Source organism: Chiloscyllium punctatum, chromosome 10 (genome assembly GCF_047496795.1).
Source record: "Chiloscyllium punctatum isolate Juve2018m chromosome 10, sChiPun1.3, whole genome shotgun sequence".
NCBI classification, from domain to species: domain Eukaryota; kingdom Metazoa; phylum Chordata; class Chondrichthyes; order Orectolobiformes; family Hemiscylliidae; genus Chiloscyllium; species Chiloscyllium punctatum.
Genome location: NC_092748.1, coordinates 119,555,362 through 119,573,535, shown reverse-complemented (window position 1 = coordinate 119,573,535; position 18,174 = coordinate 119,555,362). Strand labels below are relative to the sequence as shown.

General features: G+C 52.6%; 1 protein-coding gene across 1 annotated transcript in view; it reads right to left on the bottom strand.

Annotated features, from left to right (window-relative positions):
- Nucleotides 1–18,174, bottom strand: part of tns1b (tensin 1b) — an 833,038-nt gene that overhangs the window by 202,587 nt on the left and 612,277 nt on the right. The window contains 4 exon segments of the mRNA XM_072578355.1: nt 8,995–9,070; nt 9,170–9,230; nt 15,805–15,917; nt 17,791–17,874. Of these exon segments, the coding sequence (XP_072434456.1) occupies nt 8,995–9,070; nt 9,170–9,230; nt 15,805–15,917; nt 17,791–17,874 (334 nt within the window).

The window sequence follows — 18,174 nt, the reverse complement described above, 5'->3', positions numbered from 1 at the left end:
GTGGGAGTGTACCCCAGTGAGAGTCAGTGTGTGTGTGTGAGAATGTACCCCAGTGAGAGTCAGTGTGTGTGGGAGTGTACCCCAGTGAGAGTCAGTGTGTGTGGAAGTGTACCCCAGTGAGAGTCAGTGTGTGTGGGACTGAAACCCAGTGAGAGTCAGTGTGTGTGGGACTGTACCCCAGTGAGAGTCAGTGTGTGTGGAAGTGTACCCCAGTGAGGGTCAGTGTGTGTGGGAGTGTACCCCAGTGAGAGTCAGTGTGTGTGGGACTGTACCCCAGTGAGGGTCAGTGTGTGTGGGAGTGTACCCCAGTGAGGGTCAGTGTGTGTGGGACTGTACCCCAGTGAGGGTCAGTGTGTGTGGGACTGAACCCCAGTGAAGGTCAGTGTGTGTGGGAGTGTACCCCAGTGAGGGTCAGTGTGTGTGGGACTGTACCCCAGTGAGAGTCAGTGTGTGTGGGAGTGTACCCCAGTGAGGGTCAGTGTGTGTGGGAGTGTACCCCAGTGAAAGTCAGTGTGCGTGGGAGTGTACCCCAGTGAGAGTCAGTGTGTGTGGGTGTGTACCCCAGTGAGAGTTAGTGTGTGTGGGAGTGCACCCCAGTGAGAGTCAGTGTGTGTGGAAGTGTACCCCAGTGAGGGTCAGTGTGTGTGGGAGTGTACCCCAGTGAGAGTCAGTGTGTGTGGGTCTGTACCCCAGTGAAGGTCAGTGTGTGTGGGAGTGTACCCCAGTGAGTGTCAGTGTGTGTGGGAGTGTACCCCAGTGAGTGTCAGTGTGTGTGGGAGTGTACCCCAGTGAGAGTCAGTGTGTGTGGGACTGTACCCCAGTGAGAGTCAGTGTGTGTGGGACTGTACCCCAGTGAGGGTCAGTGTGTGTGGGACTGTACCCCAGTGAGGGTCAGTGTGTGTGGGACTGTACCCGAGTGAAGGTCAGTGTGTGTGGGAGTGTACCCCAGTGAGGGTCAGAGTGTGTGGGACTGTACCCCAGTGAGAGTCAGTGTGTGTGGGAGTGTACCCCAGTGAGGGTCAGTGTGTGTGGGATTGTACCCCAGTGAAAGTCAGTGTGTGTGGGAGTGTACCCCAGTGAGAGTCAGTGTGTGTGGGAGTGTACCCCAGTGAGAGTCAGCGTGTGTGGGAGTGTACCCCAGTGAGGGTCAGTGTGTGTGGGACTGTTCCCCAGTGAGGGTCAGTGTGTGTGTGAGACTGTCCCCCAGTGAGAGTCAGTGTGTGTGGAAGTGTACCCCAGTGAGGGTCAGTGTGTGTGGGAGTGTACCCCAGTGAGAGTCAGTGTGTGTGGGACTGTACCCCAGTGAAGGTCAGTGTGTGTGGGAGTGTACCCCAGTGAGTGTCAGTGTGTGTGGGACTGTACCCCAGTGAGGGTCAGTGTGTGTGGGAGTGTACCCCAGTGAGGGTCAGTGTGTGTGGGAGTGTACCCCAGTGAGGGTCAGTGTGTGTGGGAGTGTACCCCAGTGAGAGTCAGTGTGTGTGGGACTGTACCCCAGTGAAAGTCAGTGTGTGTGGGAGTGTACCCCAGTGAGAGTCAGTGTGTGTGGGACTGTACCCCAGTGAGGGTCAGTGTGTGTGGGAGTGTACCCCAGTGAGGGTCAGTGTGTGTGGGAGTGTACCCCAGTGAGAGTCAGTGTGTGTGTGAGACTGTACCCCAGTGAGAGTCAGTGTGTGTGGGAGTGTACCCCAGTGAGAGTCAGTGTGTGTGGGACTGTACCCCAGTGAGAGTCAGTGTGTGTGGGACTGTACCCCAGTGAGAGTCAGTGTGTGTGGAATTGTACCCCAGTGAGGGTCAGTGTGTGTGGGAGTATACCCCAGTGAGAGTCAGTGTGTGTGGGACTGTACCCCAGTGAGAGTCAGTGTGTGTGGGAGTGTACCCCAGTGAGAGTCAGTGTGTGTGGGAGTGTACCCCAGTGAGGGTCAGTGTGTGTGGGTGTGTACCACAGTGAGGGTCAGTGTGTGTGGGAGTGTACCCCAGTGAGAGTCAGTGTGTGTGGGAGTGCACCCCAGTGAGGGTCAGTGTGTGTGGGACTGTACCCCAGTGAGAGTCAGTGTGTGTGGGACTGTACCCCAGTGAGAGTCAGTGTGTGCGGGACTGTACCCCAGTGAGGGTCAGTGTGTGTGGGAGTGTACCCCAGTGAGAGTCAGTGTGTGCGGGACTGTACCCCAGTGAGGGTCAGTGTGTGTGGGAGTGTACCCCAATGAGAGTCAGTGTGTGTGGGACTGTACCCCAGTGAGAGTCAGTGTGTGTGGGACTGTACCCCAGTGAGAGTCAGTGTGTGTGGGACTGTACCCCAGTGAGGGTCAGTGTGTGTGGGACTGTACCCCAGTGAGAGTCAGTGTGTGTGGGAGTGCACCCCAGTGAGAGTCAGTGTGTGTGGGAGTGCACCCCAGTGAGGGTCAGTGTGTGTGGGACTGTACCCCAGTGAGAGTCAGTGTGTGTGGGACTGTACCCCAGTGAGAGTCAGTGTGTGCGGGACTGTACCCCAGTGAGGGTCAGTGTGTGTGGGAGTGTACCCCAGTGAGGGTCAGTGTATGTGGGAGTGTACCCCAGTGAGAGTCAGTGTGTGTGGGACTGTACCCCAGTGAGAGTCAGTGTGTGTGGGACTGTACCCCAGTGAAATTCAGTGTGTGTGGGAGTGTACCCCAGTGAGTGTCAGTGTGTGTGGGACTGTACCCCAGTGAGGGTTAGTGTGTGTGGGAGTGTACCCCATGAGGGTCAGTGTGTGTGTGACTGTACCCCAGTGAGGGTCAGTGTGTGTGGGAGTGTACCCCAGTGAGAGTCAGTGTGTGTGGAAGTGTACCCCAGTGAGGGTCAGTGTGTGTGGGAGTGTACCCCAGTGAGAGTCAGTGTATGTGGAAGTGTACCCCAGTGAGAGTCAGTGTGTGTGGGAGTGTACCCGAGTGAGAGTCAGTGTGTGTGGGAGTGTACCCCAGTGAGAGTCAGTGTGTGTGAGACTGTACCCCAGTGAGAGTCAGTGTGTGTGGAAGTGTACCCCAGTGAGGGTCAGTGTGTGTGGGAGTGTACCCCAGTGAGGGTCAGTGTGTGTGGGAGTATACCCCAGTGAGGGTCAGTGTGTGTGGGAGTGTACCCCAGTGAGGGTCAGTGTGTGTGGGAGTGTACCCCAGTGAGGGTCTGTGTGTGTGGGTGTGTACCCCAGTGAGAGTCAGTGTGTGTGGGAGTGTACCCCAGTGAGGGTCAGTGTGTGTGGGAGTGTACCCCAGTGAGGGTCAGTGTGTGTGGGAGTGTACCCCAATGAGAGTCAGTGTGTGTGGGACTGTACCCCAGTGAGGGTCAGTGTGTGTGGGAGTGTACCCCAGTAAGGGTCAGTGTGTAGGGGACTGTATCCCAGTGAGAGTCAGTGTGTGTGGGAGTGTACCCCAGTGAGAGTCAGTGTGTGTGGGAGTGTACCCCAGTGAGGGTCAGTGTGTGTGGAACTGTACCCCAGTGAGGGTCAGTGTGTGTGGGAGTGTACCCCAGTGAGAGTCAGTGTGTGTGGGAGTGTACCCCAGTGAGGGTCAGTGTGTGTGGGAGTGTTCCCCAGTGAGAGTCAGTGTGTGTGGGAGTGTACCCCAGTGAGGGTCAGTGTGTGTGGGAGTGTACCCCAGTGAGAGTCAGTGTGTGTGGGACTGTACCCCAGTGAGAGTCAGTGTGTGTGGGAGTGTACCCCAGTGAGGGTCAGTGTATGTGGGAGTGTACCCCAGTGAGGGTCAGTGTGTGTGGGACTGTACCCCAGTGAGAGTCAGTGTGTGTGGGAGTGTTCCCCAGTGAAGGTCAGTGTGTGTGGGAGTGTACCCCAGTGAGAGTCAGTCTGTGTGGGACTGTACCCCAGTGAAGGTCAGTGTGTGTGGGAGTGTACCCCAGTGAGTGTCAGTGTGTGTGTGACTGTACCCCAGTGAGGGTTAGTGTGTGTGGGAGTGTACCCCAGTGAGAGTCAGTGTGTGTGTGACTGTACCCCAGTGAGGGTCAGTGTGTGTGGGAGTGTACCCCAGTGAGAGTCAGTGTGTGTGGAAGTGTACCCCAGTGAGGGTCAGTGTGTGTGGGAGTGTACCCCAGTGAGAGTCAGTGTGTGTGGGAGTGTACCCGAGTGAGAGTCAGTGTGTGTGGGAGTGTACCCCAGTGAGAGTCAGTGTGTGTGGGAGTGTACCCCAGTGAGAGTCAGTGTGTGTGGGTGTGTACCCCAGTGAGAGTCAGTGTGTGTGAGACTGTACCCCAGTGAGAGTCAGTGTGTGTGGAAGTGTACCCCAGTGAGGGTCAGTGTGTGTGGGAGTGTACCCCAGTGAGAGTCAGTGTGTGTGGGACTGTACCCCAGTGAGAGTCAGTGTGTGTGGGAGTGTAACCCAGTGAGGGTCAGTGTATGTGGGAGTGTACCCCAGTGAGGGTCAGTGTGTGTGGGACTGTACCCCAGTGAGAGTCAGTGTGTGTGGGAGTGTACCCCAGAGAGGGTCAGTGTGTGTGGGAGTGTACCCCAGTGAAGGTCAGTGTGTGTGGGAGTGTACCCCAGTGAGAGTCAGTCTGTGTGGGACTGTACCCCAGTGAAGGTCAGTGTGTGTGGGAGTGTACCCCAGTGAGAGTCAGTGTGTGTGTGACTGTACCCCAGTGAGGGTCAGTGTGTGTGGGAGTGTACCCCAGTGAGAGTCAGTGTGTGTGGAAGTGTACCCCAGTGAGGGTCAGTGTGTGTGGGAGTGTACCCCAGTGAGAGTCAGTGTATGTGGGAGTGTACCCCAGTGAGAGTCAGTGTGTGTGGGAGTGTACCCGAGTGAGAGTCAGTGTGTGTGGGAGTGTACCCCAGTGAGAGTCAGTGTGTGTGGGAGTGTACCCCAGTGAGAGTCAGTGTGTGTGGGACTGTACCCCAGTGAGGGTCAGTGTGTGTGGGAGTGTACCCCAGTGAGGGTCAGTGTGTGTGTGACTGTACCCCAGTGAGGGTCAGTGTGTGTGGGAGTGTACCCCAGTGAGAGTCAGTGTGTGTGGAAGTGTACCCCAGTGAGGGTCAGTGTGTGTGGGAGTGTACCCCAGTGAGAGTCAGTGTATGTGGAAGTGTACCCCAGTGAGAGTCAGTGTGTGTGGGAGTGTACCCGAGTGAGAGTCAGTGTGTGTGGGAGTGTACCCCAGTGAGAGTCAGTGTGTGTGGGAGTGTACCCCAGTGAGGGTCAGTGTGTGTGGGAGTGTACCCCAGTGAGGGTCAGTGTGTGTGGGAGTATACCGCAGTGAGGGTCAGTGTGTGTGGGAGTGTACCCCAGTGAGGGTCAGTGTGTGTGGGAGTGTACCCCAGTGAGGGTCAGTGTGTGTGGGTGTGTACCCCAGTGAGAGTCAGTGTGTGTGGGAGTGTACCCCAGTGAGGGTCAGTGTGTGTGGGAGTGTACCCCAGTGAGGGTCAGTGTGTGTGGGAGTGTACCCCAATGAGAGTCAGTGTGTGTGGGACTGTACCCCAGTGAGGGTCAGTGTGTGTGGGAGTGTACCCCAGTAAGGGTCAGTGTGTAGGGGACTGTATCCCAGTGAGAGTCAGTGTGTGTGGGAGTGTACCCCAGTGAGAGTCAGTGTGTGTGGGAGTGTACCCCAGTGAGGGTCAGTGTGTGTGGAACTGTACCCCAGTGAGGGTCAGTGTGTGTGGGAGTGTACCCCAGTGAGAGTCAGTGTGTGTGGGAGTGTACCCCAGTGAGGGTCAGTGTGTGTGGGAGTGTTCCCCAGTGAGAGTCAGTGTGTGTGGGAGTGTACTCCAGTGAGGGTCAGTGTGTGTGGGAGTGTACCCCAGTGAGAGTCAGTGTGTGTGGGACTGTACCCCAGTGAGAGTCAGTGTGTGTGGGAGTGTACCCCAGTGAGGGTCAGTGTATGTGGGAGTGTACCCCAGTGAGGGTCAGTGTGTGTGGGACTGTACCCCAGTGAGAGTCAGTGTGTGTGGGAGTGTACCCCAGAGAGGGTCAGTGTGTGTGGGAGTGTACCCCAGTGAAGGTCAGTGTGTGTGGGAGTGTACCCCAGTGAGAGTCAGTCTGTGTGGGACTGTACCCCAGTGAAGGTCAGTGTGTGTGGGAGTGTACCCCAGTGAGTGTCAGTGTGTGTGTGACTGTACCCCAGTGAGGGTTAGTGTGTGTGGGAGTGTACCCCAGTGAGAGTCAGTGTGTGTGTGACTGTACCCCAGTGAGGGTCAGTGTGTGTGGGAGTGTACCCCAGTGAGAGTCAGTGTGTGTGGAAGTGTACCCCAGTGAGGGTCAGTGTGTGTGGGAGTGTACCCCAGTGAGAGTCAGTGTGTGTGGGAGTGTACCCGAGTGAGAGTCAGTGTGTGTGGGAGTGTACCCCAGTGAGAGTCAGTGTGTGTGGGAGTGTACCCCAGTGAGAGTCAGTGTGTGTGGGTGTGTACCCCAGTGAGAGTCAGTGTGTGTGAGACTGTACCCCAGTGAGAGTCAGTGTGTGTGGAAGTGTACCCCAGTGAGGGTCAGTGTGTGTGGGAGTGTACCCCAGTGAGAGTCAGTGTGTGTGGGACTGTACCCCAGTGAGAGTCAGTGTGTGTGGGAGTGTACCCCAGTGAGGGTCAGTGTATGTGGGAGTGTACCCCAGTGAGGGTCAGTGTGTGTGGGACTGTACCCCAGTGAGAGTCAGTGTGTGTGGGAGTGTACCCCAGAGAGGGTCAGTGTGTGTGGGAGTGTACCCCAGTGAAGGTCAGTGTGTGTGGGAGTGTACCCCAGTGAGAGTCAGTCTGTGTGGGACTGTACCCCAGTGAAGGTCAGTGTGTGTGGGAGTGTACCCCAGTGAGTGTCAGTGTGTGTGGGACTGTACCCCAGTGAGGGTTAGTGTGTGTGGGAGTGTACCCCAGTGAGAGTCAGTGTGTGTGTGACTGTACCCCAGTGAGGGTCAGTGTGTGTGGGAGTGTACCCCAGTGAGAGTCAGTGTGTGTGGAAGTGTACCCCAGTGAGGGTCAGTGTGTGTGGGAGTGTACCCCAGTGAGAGTCAGTGTATGTGGGAGTGTACCCCAGTGAGAGTCAGTGTGTGTGGGAGTGTACCCGAGTGAGAGTCAGTGTGTGTGGGAGTGTACCCCAGTGAGAGTCAGTGTGTGTGGGAGTGTACCCCAGTGAGGGTCAGTGTGTGTGGGAGTGTACCCCAGTGAGGGTCAGTGTGTGTGTGACTGTACCCCAGTGAGGGTCAGTGTGTGTGGGAGTGTACCCCAGTGAGAGTCAGTGTGTGTGGAAGTGTACCCCAGTGAGGGTCAGTGTGTGTGGGAGTGTACCCCAGTGAGAGTCAGTGTATGTGGAAGTGTACCCCAGTGAGAGTCAGTGTGTGTGGGAGTGTACCCGAGTGAGAGTCAGTGTGTGTGGGAGTGTACCCCAGTGAGAGTCAGTGTGTGTGAGACTGTACCCCAGTGAGAGTCAGTGTGTGTGGAAGTGTACCCCAGTGAGGGTCAGTGTGTGTGGGAGTGTACCCCAGTGAGGGTCAGTGTGTGTGGGAGTATACCGCAGTGAGGGTCAGTGTGTGTGGGAGTGTACCCCAGTGAGGGTCAGTGTGTGTGGGAGTGTACCCCAGTGAGGGTCAGTGTGTGTGGGTGTGTACCCCAGTGAGAGTCAGTGTGTGTGGGAGTGTACCCCAGTGAGGGTCAGTGTGTGTGGGAGTGTACCCCAGTGAGGGTCAGTGTGTGTGGGAGTGTACCCCAATGAGAGTCAGTGTGTGTGGGACTGTACCCCAGTGAGGGTCAGTGTGTGTGGGAGTGTACCCCAGTAAGGGTCAGTGTGTAGGGGACTGTATCCCAGTGAGAGTCAGTGTGTGTGGGAGTGTACCCCAGTGAGAGTCAGTGTGTGTGGGAGTGTACCCCAGTGAGGGTCAGTGTGTGTGGAACTGTACCCCAGTGAGGGTCAGTGTGTGTGGGAGTGTACCCCAGTGAGAGTCAGTGTGTGTGGGAGTGTACCCCAGTGAGGGTCAGTGTGTGTGGGAGTGTTCCCCAGTGAGAGTCAGTGTGTGTGTGACTGTACCCCAGTGAGGGTTAGTGTGTGTGGGAGTGTACCCCAGTGAGAGTCAGTGTGTGTGTGACTGTACCCCAGTGAGGGTCAGTGTGTGTGGGAGTGTACCCCAGTGAGAGTCAGTGTGTGTGGAAGTGTACCCCAGTGAGGGTCAGTGTGTGTGGGAGTGTACCCCAGTGAGAGTCAGTGTGTGTGGGAGTGTACCCGAGTGAGAGTCAGTGTGTGTGGGAGTGTACCCCAGTGAGAGTCAGTGTGTGTGGGAGTGTACCCCAGTGAGAGTCAGTGTGTGTGGGTGTGTACCCCAGTGAGAGTCAGTGTGTGTGAGACTGTACCCCAGTGAGAGTCAGTGTGTGTGGAAGTGTACCCCAGTGAGGGTCAGTGTGTGTGGGAGTGTACCCCAGTGAGAGTCAGTGTGTGTGGGACTGTACCCCAGTGAGAGTCAGTGTGTGTGGGAGTGTACCCCAGTGAGGGTCAGTGTATGTGGGAGTGTACCCCAGTGAGGGTCAGTGTGTGTGGGACTGTACCCCAGTGAGAGTCAGTGTGTGTGGGAGTGTACCCCAGAGAGGGTCAGTGTGTGTGGGAGTGTACCCCAGTGAAGGTCAGTGTGTGTGGGAGTGTACCCCAGTGAGAGTCAGTCTGTGTGGGACTGTACCCCAGTGAAGGTCAGTGTGTGTGGGAGTGTACCCCAGTGAGCGTCAGTGTGTGTGGGACTGTACCCCAGTGAGGGTTAGTGTGTGTGGGAGTGTACCCCAGTGAGAGTCAGTGTGTGTGTGACTGTACCCCAGTGAGGGTCAGTGTGTGTGGGAGTGTACCCCAGTGAGAGTCAGTGTGTGTGGAAGTGTACCCCAGTGAGGGTCAGTGTGTGTGGGAGTGTACCCCAGTGAGAGTCAGTGTATGTGGGAGTGTACCCCAGTGAGAGTCAGTGTGTGTGGGAGTGTACCCGAGTGAGAGTCAGTGTGTGTGGGAGTGTACCCCAGTGAGGGTCAGTGTGTGTGGTGGGAGATTGTCAGAGAAGGTTTTTGCCGCCTGTGATCCAACAATAATTTCTTACCAGAATATCTCCTTTTAGCATGAGTCCTGGTTCGATGGTGATACAAATACTGGTCTGACCATCTCCTGGAATGTTGCTGATGTAAAGCAGAAAATTATGATTGGATATTCGTTACTGAGCACACGCAAAACCAGGGACGAGAATTTGAAAAATTGAATGTTACAGAGTGACTCACTAGATTCCTGAGGTATACACCGGCTGCATTGATTGGTAAATCTTCAGGAATGGCCGACACCCTGGAACAGAGGAGGAGCATTATTAGATCACAGGGAAGGTGGGTACGAGTAACTGAGAGTAACAGTGACAGGGACAGAGAGTAATAGTGATTGAAACAGAGAGTAATGATGGGACTGAGAGACTAAAGACAATCATCGCAGGGACTAAAGGTGAGAAAAATCGCAGGGTGACTGTTGGTGAAACAGGGAGTAACAGTGCGAAACAGACACTGTCATCGTCAGGGAAACGGGATGAGTTAGTAACAGCGAGTGGTGCTGAGCTGTGTTTGTGGGATCCTCAGATAGTTGGCAAGCTGCAGTGCGGAAGGTGATGAAGTTCCCTGCAGGATTTACAAACAGCATCTGCTGGGATCTGGGCTGAGATATTAGAATTAGCCAGATATGGAACTGCACTCCATCCACGAGGAACAAAGAGGATCAAAGGAATTGTGTTCCACGTCACAATTCACCTCCAGGTTTGGGATCCAGCTATCATCTGAGAGCCCCATGTTCTGTCTCGGGGAGAATCTGGGAGGTGGGGCAGCTGGTGAAACGGCACAGAAGAGGGCAAACTTGATCTTCAAAAGAGTGGCACTGGAAAAGCAGAGCAGGTCGGGCAGCATCGAAGGAGCAGGAGAGTTGACAATCTGAGCAAGAAGGTGCCACTTTCACCTCGGAGATCTCAACTTGCTGAGACTACCTGCCCTGAGAACAAAGCCAACCATTCAGTTGCCGAACCTTCAAGCTTCCCTCACTCTGGAGAACCATTCTCCTCACACCTCCAGCCTCTGCAGTCACCACTGTGGTAGACCATAAAGGGTTAACATCCGTATTCCATCAGCTCCACCCACCTGACTGATATGTCCCAGAGTCTCAGGGTGGACACAGAGAGCTCTCACTTTCAGAGGGTACAGCAGTGTCTGCAGCATCTGTGTAAGGTCCCAGTAACTCACCCTTACCGAGTGTAGCCGTGTTTACATGTAACTAACCTTCTCATTATCTTGGAACAGAGTCTTTTCTGCAGTTTCTCCCCCCGTGCTGCTGTATCCTCTATCACTAACCAGCAGATGGCTCCAAGACAAAGTCAAACCAAAGGATAAAAACCACACAACACCAGGTTATAGTCCAACAGGTTTAATCGGAAGCACTAGCTCTCGGAGCGACGTTCCTTCACAACCACCTGATGAAGGAGCAGTGCTCTGAAAGCTAGTGCTTCCGATTAAACCTGTTGGACTATAACCTGGTGTTGTGTGATTTTTAACTTTGTCCACCCCAGTCCAACACCGACATCGCCAAATCAAACCAAAGGATGATTGTTGGAAGGGAAGGACGTCACGCAGCCCTCACCCAGTCCCGCACACAACTGCAGGTGGAAATTACCACGAGACGCCCGGGGTGGTCATCCGGCAAAATATGACATGGTGACTCCTCCCACGAGAGGAAGAAATATAGAAGGCCCAGAAGAAAAGGAAATAGCTCAAGCGAGTTTCCCACTTTAAGAGCGCTCGCACATTCAGAAGACCCACCATGAATCAGCAGCTGGAACACAGTTCCCAACAGAGAGGGGCAACATCAGCCGCTAGGGAAACAGGAAAAAGGTAAGCTCAAAACTCCAGAGGCAGACCTTCACTCAGACACTGGCAAGAATCACCAGGGCGAGGGAGAGAAAGAAACACTGTTAACATCCAGAGAACACAGAGCCCTTCTGGACAGAGGCTCTGCTCAGGGATAGAAAGTCAGGGATCCCTGAGGGAAAAGGGAATAACTTTGTGAAAAATGGTGCAAAGTGCAGAAAAGGAAGGCAAGGGAGTATAAAGGAATTTGATTTGATTTGATTTATTGTCGTGTATACCTCAGTACAGTGAAAAGCTTTGTTTGTGAGCAGTACAGGCAGGTCAGAGGAAGCAGGGACACACAGATCACAGGGTGAACCGAAGCTCAGACAGAGGGAGGCGTACAGGTTACACGGAACAGGAGGTGCACGAAGCAAGGTTAACTTGAACAAGATCAGCACTATTCGAAGTTAGAGAGTCCAGTCATCAGTCTAATAACGGCAGGAAAGAAGCTGTCCCTGAATCTGCTGGTGTGTGTGCTGAAGCCCCACCCCTCCCCAAAGTCTATCACCGTCACTGGTGCTTCCTCATTCCACACAGCTGCATATTCAGCTCCATGGGGAACAGGGGCAAAAAGTACTCAGGGCGACAGCTTTGGGAAAGTCTCGAATTTATTTCAGGTGAAATCAAGCAAAGTTAAAGAATCTCGCGCAGAAGACAGGTCAGCGAAAGGTGACCACATAAAACAGACCATAATTCAATAAACCAGCTGTAGTTTTGATGGAAAGATTTACGAAAGGCTGCAGGCAGAAAACATTATTTATAAATTTGGATGGAAACGTGTACTTGGTGGTTTACACCATGAAAAGTGAGACACATTGATCTCATGTGAGAAATGAGCAAACCTCCATCTCCACCGACACAAGGTGAGAAAATGCCGCATGAAGCTTGTAGTCACCAAACGGACCATTAACAGGGATTGGGAAACCCTGAAAAGGTGGAAACACCCAGTAAGGAGTACAGGGATACAGTAAGGTGTACAGGGATACAGTAAGGTGTACAGAGGGACAGTAAGGTGTATAGAGATACAGTAAGGTGTACAGGGATACAGTAAGGTGTACAGAGGGACAGTAAGGTGTACAGGGATACAGTAAGGTGTACAGGGATACAGTAAGGTGTACAGAGGGACAGTAAGGTGTACAGGGATACAGTAAGGTGTACAGAGGGACAGTAAGGTGTACAGGGATACAGTAAGGTTTACAGGGATACAGTAAGGTGTACAGAGGGACAGTAAGGTTTACAGGGATACAGTAAGGTGTACAGGGATACAGTAAGGTGTACAGGGATACAGTAACGTGTACAGAGGGACAGTAAGGTGTACAGAGATACAGTAAGGTGTACAGGGATACAGTAAGGTGTACAGGGACACAGTAAGGTGTACAGGGACACAGTAAGGTGTACAGGGATACAGTAAGGTGTACAGGGACACAGTAAGGTGTACAGGGACACAGTAAGGTGTACAGAGATACAGTAAGGTGTACAGGGACACAGTAAGGTGTACAGGGATACAGTAAGGTGTGCAGGGATACAGTAAAGTGTACAGAGACACAGTAAGGTGTACAGGGATACAGTAAGGTGTACAGAGATACATAATGTGTACAGAGATACATAATGTGTACAGAGATACAGTAAGGTGTACAGAGATACAGTAAGGTGTGCAGGGATACAGTAAGGTGTACAGAGACACAGTAAGGTGTACAGGGATACAGTAAGGTGTACAGAGACACAGTAAGGTGTACAGAGACACAGTAAGGTGTGCAGTGATACAGGAAGATGTGCAGTGATACAGGAAGATGTGCAGTGATACAGTAAGGTGTACAGAGATACAGTCTTACAAACAGGTTTGAAAAGCTTCAAAGCTCTGAAGCAGTAGTACAATTCTGACATAACACAATAATTCCATTCCCATGTGATTCCTAGCAGCACCTTTTCAACTAATGAAAGTAGAATCCTGTTATAGCCAATACTGGTCAGGAAAGATCGAATTCTACAAATAATGGTCTAAATTCTTCAATCCCATTATAGCCAATTCACATTGAACAATCACGCATTATAGCAGAGTAGTGTGCAATGCAACACAGAATTTAAAAATCTGACTGACAAAATAATGCTGAACAAAGTCTCCGAACTTCTATAATCATTCAATTTCAAACAGTAATTGTTAAATACAAGACACAAGGGTTGGTGACCAGCAAATTGAAAGTGTTATCAAAATGGCAGAATAAAAACAGCTCCCTAGTGAGTTTTGAGAAGATTTGTAGCTCAGGTTGAGGTCCTGGATGTAGGTTTGCTCACTGAGCTGGAAGGTTCATTTTCAGATGTTTCGTCACCATACTGGGTAACATCTTCAGTGGGCCTCCAGGCAAAGCCCTTCTGATAATTCCTGTTTTCTAATTATATGTTTGGGTTTCTTTGGGTTGGTGATGTCATTTCCTGTGGTGACGTTATTTCCTGTTCCTTTTCTCAGGGGGTAGGAGATGGGGTCTAACTCGATGTGTTTGTTGGTAGAGTCCCAGTTGGAATGCCATGCTTCAGGGAATTCTCATGCCCACTGAAGATGTTACCTCGTAGGTTGACAAAACGTCTGGAAATGCACCTTCCAGCTCAGCGAGTAAATGTACATCCAAAAACCGCTTCCAATAATTTGATTAATCAATGCATTAATAAGAAATTGAGAGAGCAATTGTAATTCCCATCAGATTGCAGAAGAGAAGGTCCATATAGACCACCTGATTGGATATTGTGCAGCTGGCAATCCTTAAGAAACAGGATTAGCTCAAAATCAAACACAGTGCAGAAGTAAGGCACAGTGACAGAGCTGCAGGAAGATTGGAGGTTCCACACAAATGCCAGGCAATGACCATCTCCAATAAAAGACAATCTAATCACTGCACTACTGACACTCAATGGTGTTACCATCACTGAATCCCTCACTATCACCATCCTGGGGGTTACCACTGACCAGAAACTCAACTGGACTTACCACATAAACACAGCGGCTACAAGAGCAGGTCAGAGACTGGGAATACTGCGGAGAGTAACTCCCCTCCTGACTCCCCCAAAGCCTGTCCACCATCTCCAAGGCCCAAGTCCGGAGTGTGATGGAATACTCCCCACTTGCCCTGGATGGGGGCAGCTCCAACAACACTCAAGGAGCTCAACACCATCCAGGACAAAGCAGCCACTTGATTGGCCCCACATCCACAAACACCCACTCCCTCCCCCACCCACACTCAGTAACAGCAGTGTGTACTATCTACAAGATGCTCTGCAGAAACTCACCAAAGATCCTCAGGCAGCACCTTCCAAACACACACCCACTTCCATCTAGAAGGATAAGGGCAGCAGATACATGGGAACACCACCCCCTGCAAGTTCCCCTCCGAGCCCCTCACCATCCTGACTCGGAAATATATCACCGTTCCTTCAGTGTCTCTGGGTCGGAATCCTGGAATTCCCTCCCTCAGGGCATTGTGGGTCTACCCACAGCACATGGACTGCAGCGGGTCAAGAAGGCAGCTCACCCCCACCTTCTCAAGAGGCAACTAGGGACGGGGAATTAATGCTGTCCAGCCAGTGATACCAACATTCTTTGAGTGAATAAAAAAAATAATGCCATAAAAGAAATAGTTGACATGCCCAAGAGTCAAGTGGCCTTTGAGTCAAATTTGGCCAGAGCACATAATGAACCAGACTGTTATCAATACCATGCTGAAGAGCAGTCAGTATCATCACTTCGTGAGTTGGCCAAGAATTCTTATTGTGGACACCAACAGCATTTCATACTGATGAACGATTCACTAGTGCATGGAGAGAGGACAGTTATTCCTGCTTACTTTTTGGGAAGGTGTATTGGACAGGATACCTTGGGAATTGCTAAGTGTACAGCTGGTCCACAGTCAGCGGTGTAGTGACCAGAGAACCCAAAAGAGACTGAAGATCTCACCTTTCATGATCACACCCGGGTATCATGTGGAATCCACTGCTGCCATCACCAAAGGCAGGTCAGAAGCTGTAACTCAGTGAGGTTTGGGTGAAGAAACTAAGACTGAGGACCAGAACTAACAGGCCAACCCACTGGAGATGATTCAGGAGTTGTTCATTGATCATCTTCAGTCAATAGAATAATCAACGCCAGAGACAGAGATAGTGCAGAGTGAGCAACAATCTTTCAGTGACACAATGGAGAACCGAGGGACAGGGAACATCCAGCTGGAGGAGAAGGGAAAGATTTCAAGGGGGTTTGAGGGGCAGGTTTTTCACACAGAGGGTGGTATGTGTATGGAATGAGCTGCCAGAGGATGTGGTGGAGACTGGTACAATTACAACATTTAAGAGGCATCTGGATGGGTATATGAATAGGAAGGGTTTGGAGGGATATGGGCCGGGTGCTGGCAGGTGGGACTAGATTGGGTTGGGATATCTGGTCGGCATGGACGGGTTGGACCGAAGGGTCTGTTTCCGTGCGGTACATCTCTATGATCTCGAGGGGAAGATCTTATACATGGCTCCTTGGGAGTCAGACCAATGAAACAGGAGATTGTGAAGTAGGTGCAAGTGCTTGGCTTGAACATCCTGGAAACCCCAGAAAAAGAGATACCCTTTTCTCATGTGAAAACGATGACCCAGAAATCCAGGACACTACAAGGAACTGAGTATTTATCCCAACACAGTAGCTGTTATCCAAGGTGGAGATTTTGAGTATTACAGGTATATCAGAGGATGGTTTGGCCTTAGTCCTACACTGAGGGAAAAGTCAGCATCTCTCAAGGAAGGTTTAGAATTTAGGGATCCTCCAGGTCTTGGAATGAACCAAAAGTACTGTCAACAAATGACAACATTCCCCACTGAGCACATCTGAAGGAGACAGGATCCTGCAGCAGAGATAGGATCCCCAGCACACAAGACAAAAACCCCCACCTTTAGTTTCAGACACTTTGAAACATTCAGGAATAATTTCTCGGGGGTAACTGAAGCCTTACCACCTTTCGCGTCGAAGTCAGGAATTCCGTGCATGATGACGTGATGTAAGAACAAAGGCTTATTGTTCATCTTGATGGTTCCAGAGAGCAGCCCACTGAAATAATACACATACCTGCAGCAGAGACAGAGAGACCATTCACACTGAGGCCACACTCACCATCACTCATATAACCCAGAGCACGGCCACAACACAGGCTAGATCCACAGGCTAGAGTAAAGCTCCCTCTACACTGTCCCCATCAAACACTCCCAGGGACGGGACAGCACGGGGTTAGATACAGAGTAAAGCTCTCTCTACACTGCCCCCATCAAACACTCCCAGGGACGGGACAGCACGGGGTTAGATACAGAGTAAAGCTCTCTCTACACTGCCCCCATCAAACACTCCCAGCACAGGGACAGCACAGGGTTAGATACAGAGTAAAGCTCCCTCTACACTGTCCCCATCAAACACTCCCAGGGACAGGGACAGCACCGGGTTAGATACAGAGTAAAGCTCCCTCTACACTGTCCCCATCAAACACTCCCAGCACAGGGACAGCACGGGGTTAGATACAGAGTAAAGCTCTCTCTACACTGTCCCCCATCAAACACTCCCAGGGACAGGGACAGCACCGGGTTAGATACAGAGTAAAGCTCCCTCTACACTGTCCCCCATCAAACACTCCCAGCACAGGGACAGCACGGGGTTAGATACAGAGTAAAGCTCCCTCTACACTGTCCCCCATCAAACACTCCCAGCACAGGGACAGCACGGGGTTAGATACAGAGTAAAGCTCCTTCTACACTGTCCCCATCAAACACTCCCAGGACAGGGACAGCACGGGGTTAGATACAGAGTAAAGCTCCCTCTACACTGTCCCCCATCAAACACTCCCAGGACAGGGACAGCACAGGGTTAGATACAGATAAAGCTCCCTCTACACTGTCCCCCATCAAACACTCCCAGGACAGGGACAGCACGGGGTTAGATACAGAGTAAAGCTCCCTCTACACTGTCCCCCATCAAACACTCCCAGGACAGGGACAGCACAGGGTTAGATACAGAGTAAAGCTCCCTCTACACTGTCCCCCATCAAACACTCCCAGGACAGGGACAGCACGGGGTTAGATACAGAGTAAAGCTCCCTCTACACTGTCCCCATCAAACACTCCCAGGACAGGGACAGCACGGGGTTAGATACAGAGTAAAGCTCCCTCTACACTGTCCCCATCAAACACTCCCAGGACAGGGACAGCACAGGGTTAGATACAGAGTAAAGCTTCCTCTACACTGTCCCCCATCAAACACTCCCAGGACAGGGACAGCACGGGGTTAGATACAGAGTAAAGCTCCCTCTACACTGTCCCCATCAAACACTCCCAGGACAGGGACAGCACAGGGTTAGATACAGAGTAAAGCTTCCTCTACACTGTCCCCCATCAAACACTCCCAGGACAGGGACAGCACGGGGTTAGATACAGAGTAAAGCTCCCTCTACACTGTCCCCCATCAAACACTCCCAGGACAGGGACAGCACGGGGTTAGATACAGAGTAAAGCTCCCTCTACACTGTCCCCCATCAAACACTCCCAGGACAGGGACAGCACGGGGTTAGATACAGAGTAAAGCTCCCTCTACACTGTCCCCCATCAAACACTCCCAGGACAGGGACAGCACAGGGTTAGATACAGAGTAAAGTTCCCCCTACACTGTCCCCATCAAACACTCCCAGGACAGGGACAGCACGGGGTTAGATACAGAGTAAAGCTCCCTCTACACTGTCCCCCATCAAACACTCCCAGGACAGGGACAGCACAGGGTTAGATACAGAGGGAAGTTCTATGTGACACAGATCGCGATTTGCTTACACACCGTTACTGCAGGAGGAAAGTCTCTGGTGAGTACAGGTTACCCGGCATTCTCCGACATCCTGTGCATTCCTGTCCCCGCTCCCCGTCTCTGTCAGCTTGGCCCCAACCCCCCACCTCACTGAGTGACCTACCTGCGCTGCGAGGGCTGCCCCACCGGCACGATTTTGTCCTCGTAGAATTTCTTCATGGCGAATCGGTCCAACGCTTGGTCAGCACTGTCCGGGGGCAGGGACGGGGCAGAGGTAATGAGGAAGGAAAGGGGGGTGGGGGGAGGGGGTGATGTGTGACAGGGGTGATGGGGGAGGGGGGGGAGGGGGAGGGGAAGTGGGTGATTGGGGAAGTGGATGGTGGTGATGGGGGAGGGGGTGTGGGTGATGGGGGAGGGGTGTGGGTGATGGGGGAGGGGGTGTGGGTGATGGGGGAGGGGGGTGATGGGGGAGGGGGTGTGGGTGATGGGGAGGGGTGTGGGTGATGGGGGAGGGGGTGATGGGGGAGGGGGTGTGGGTGATGGGGGA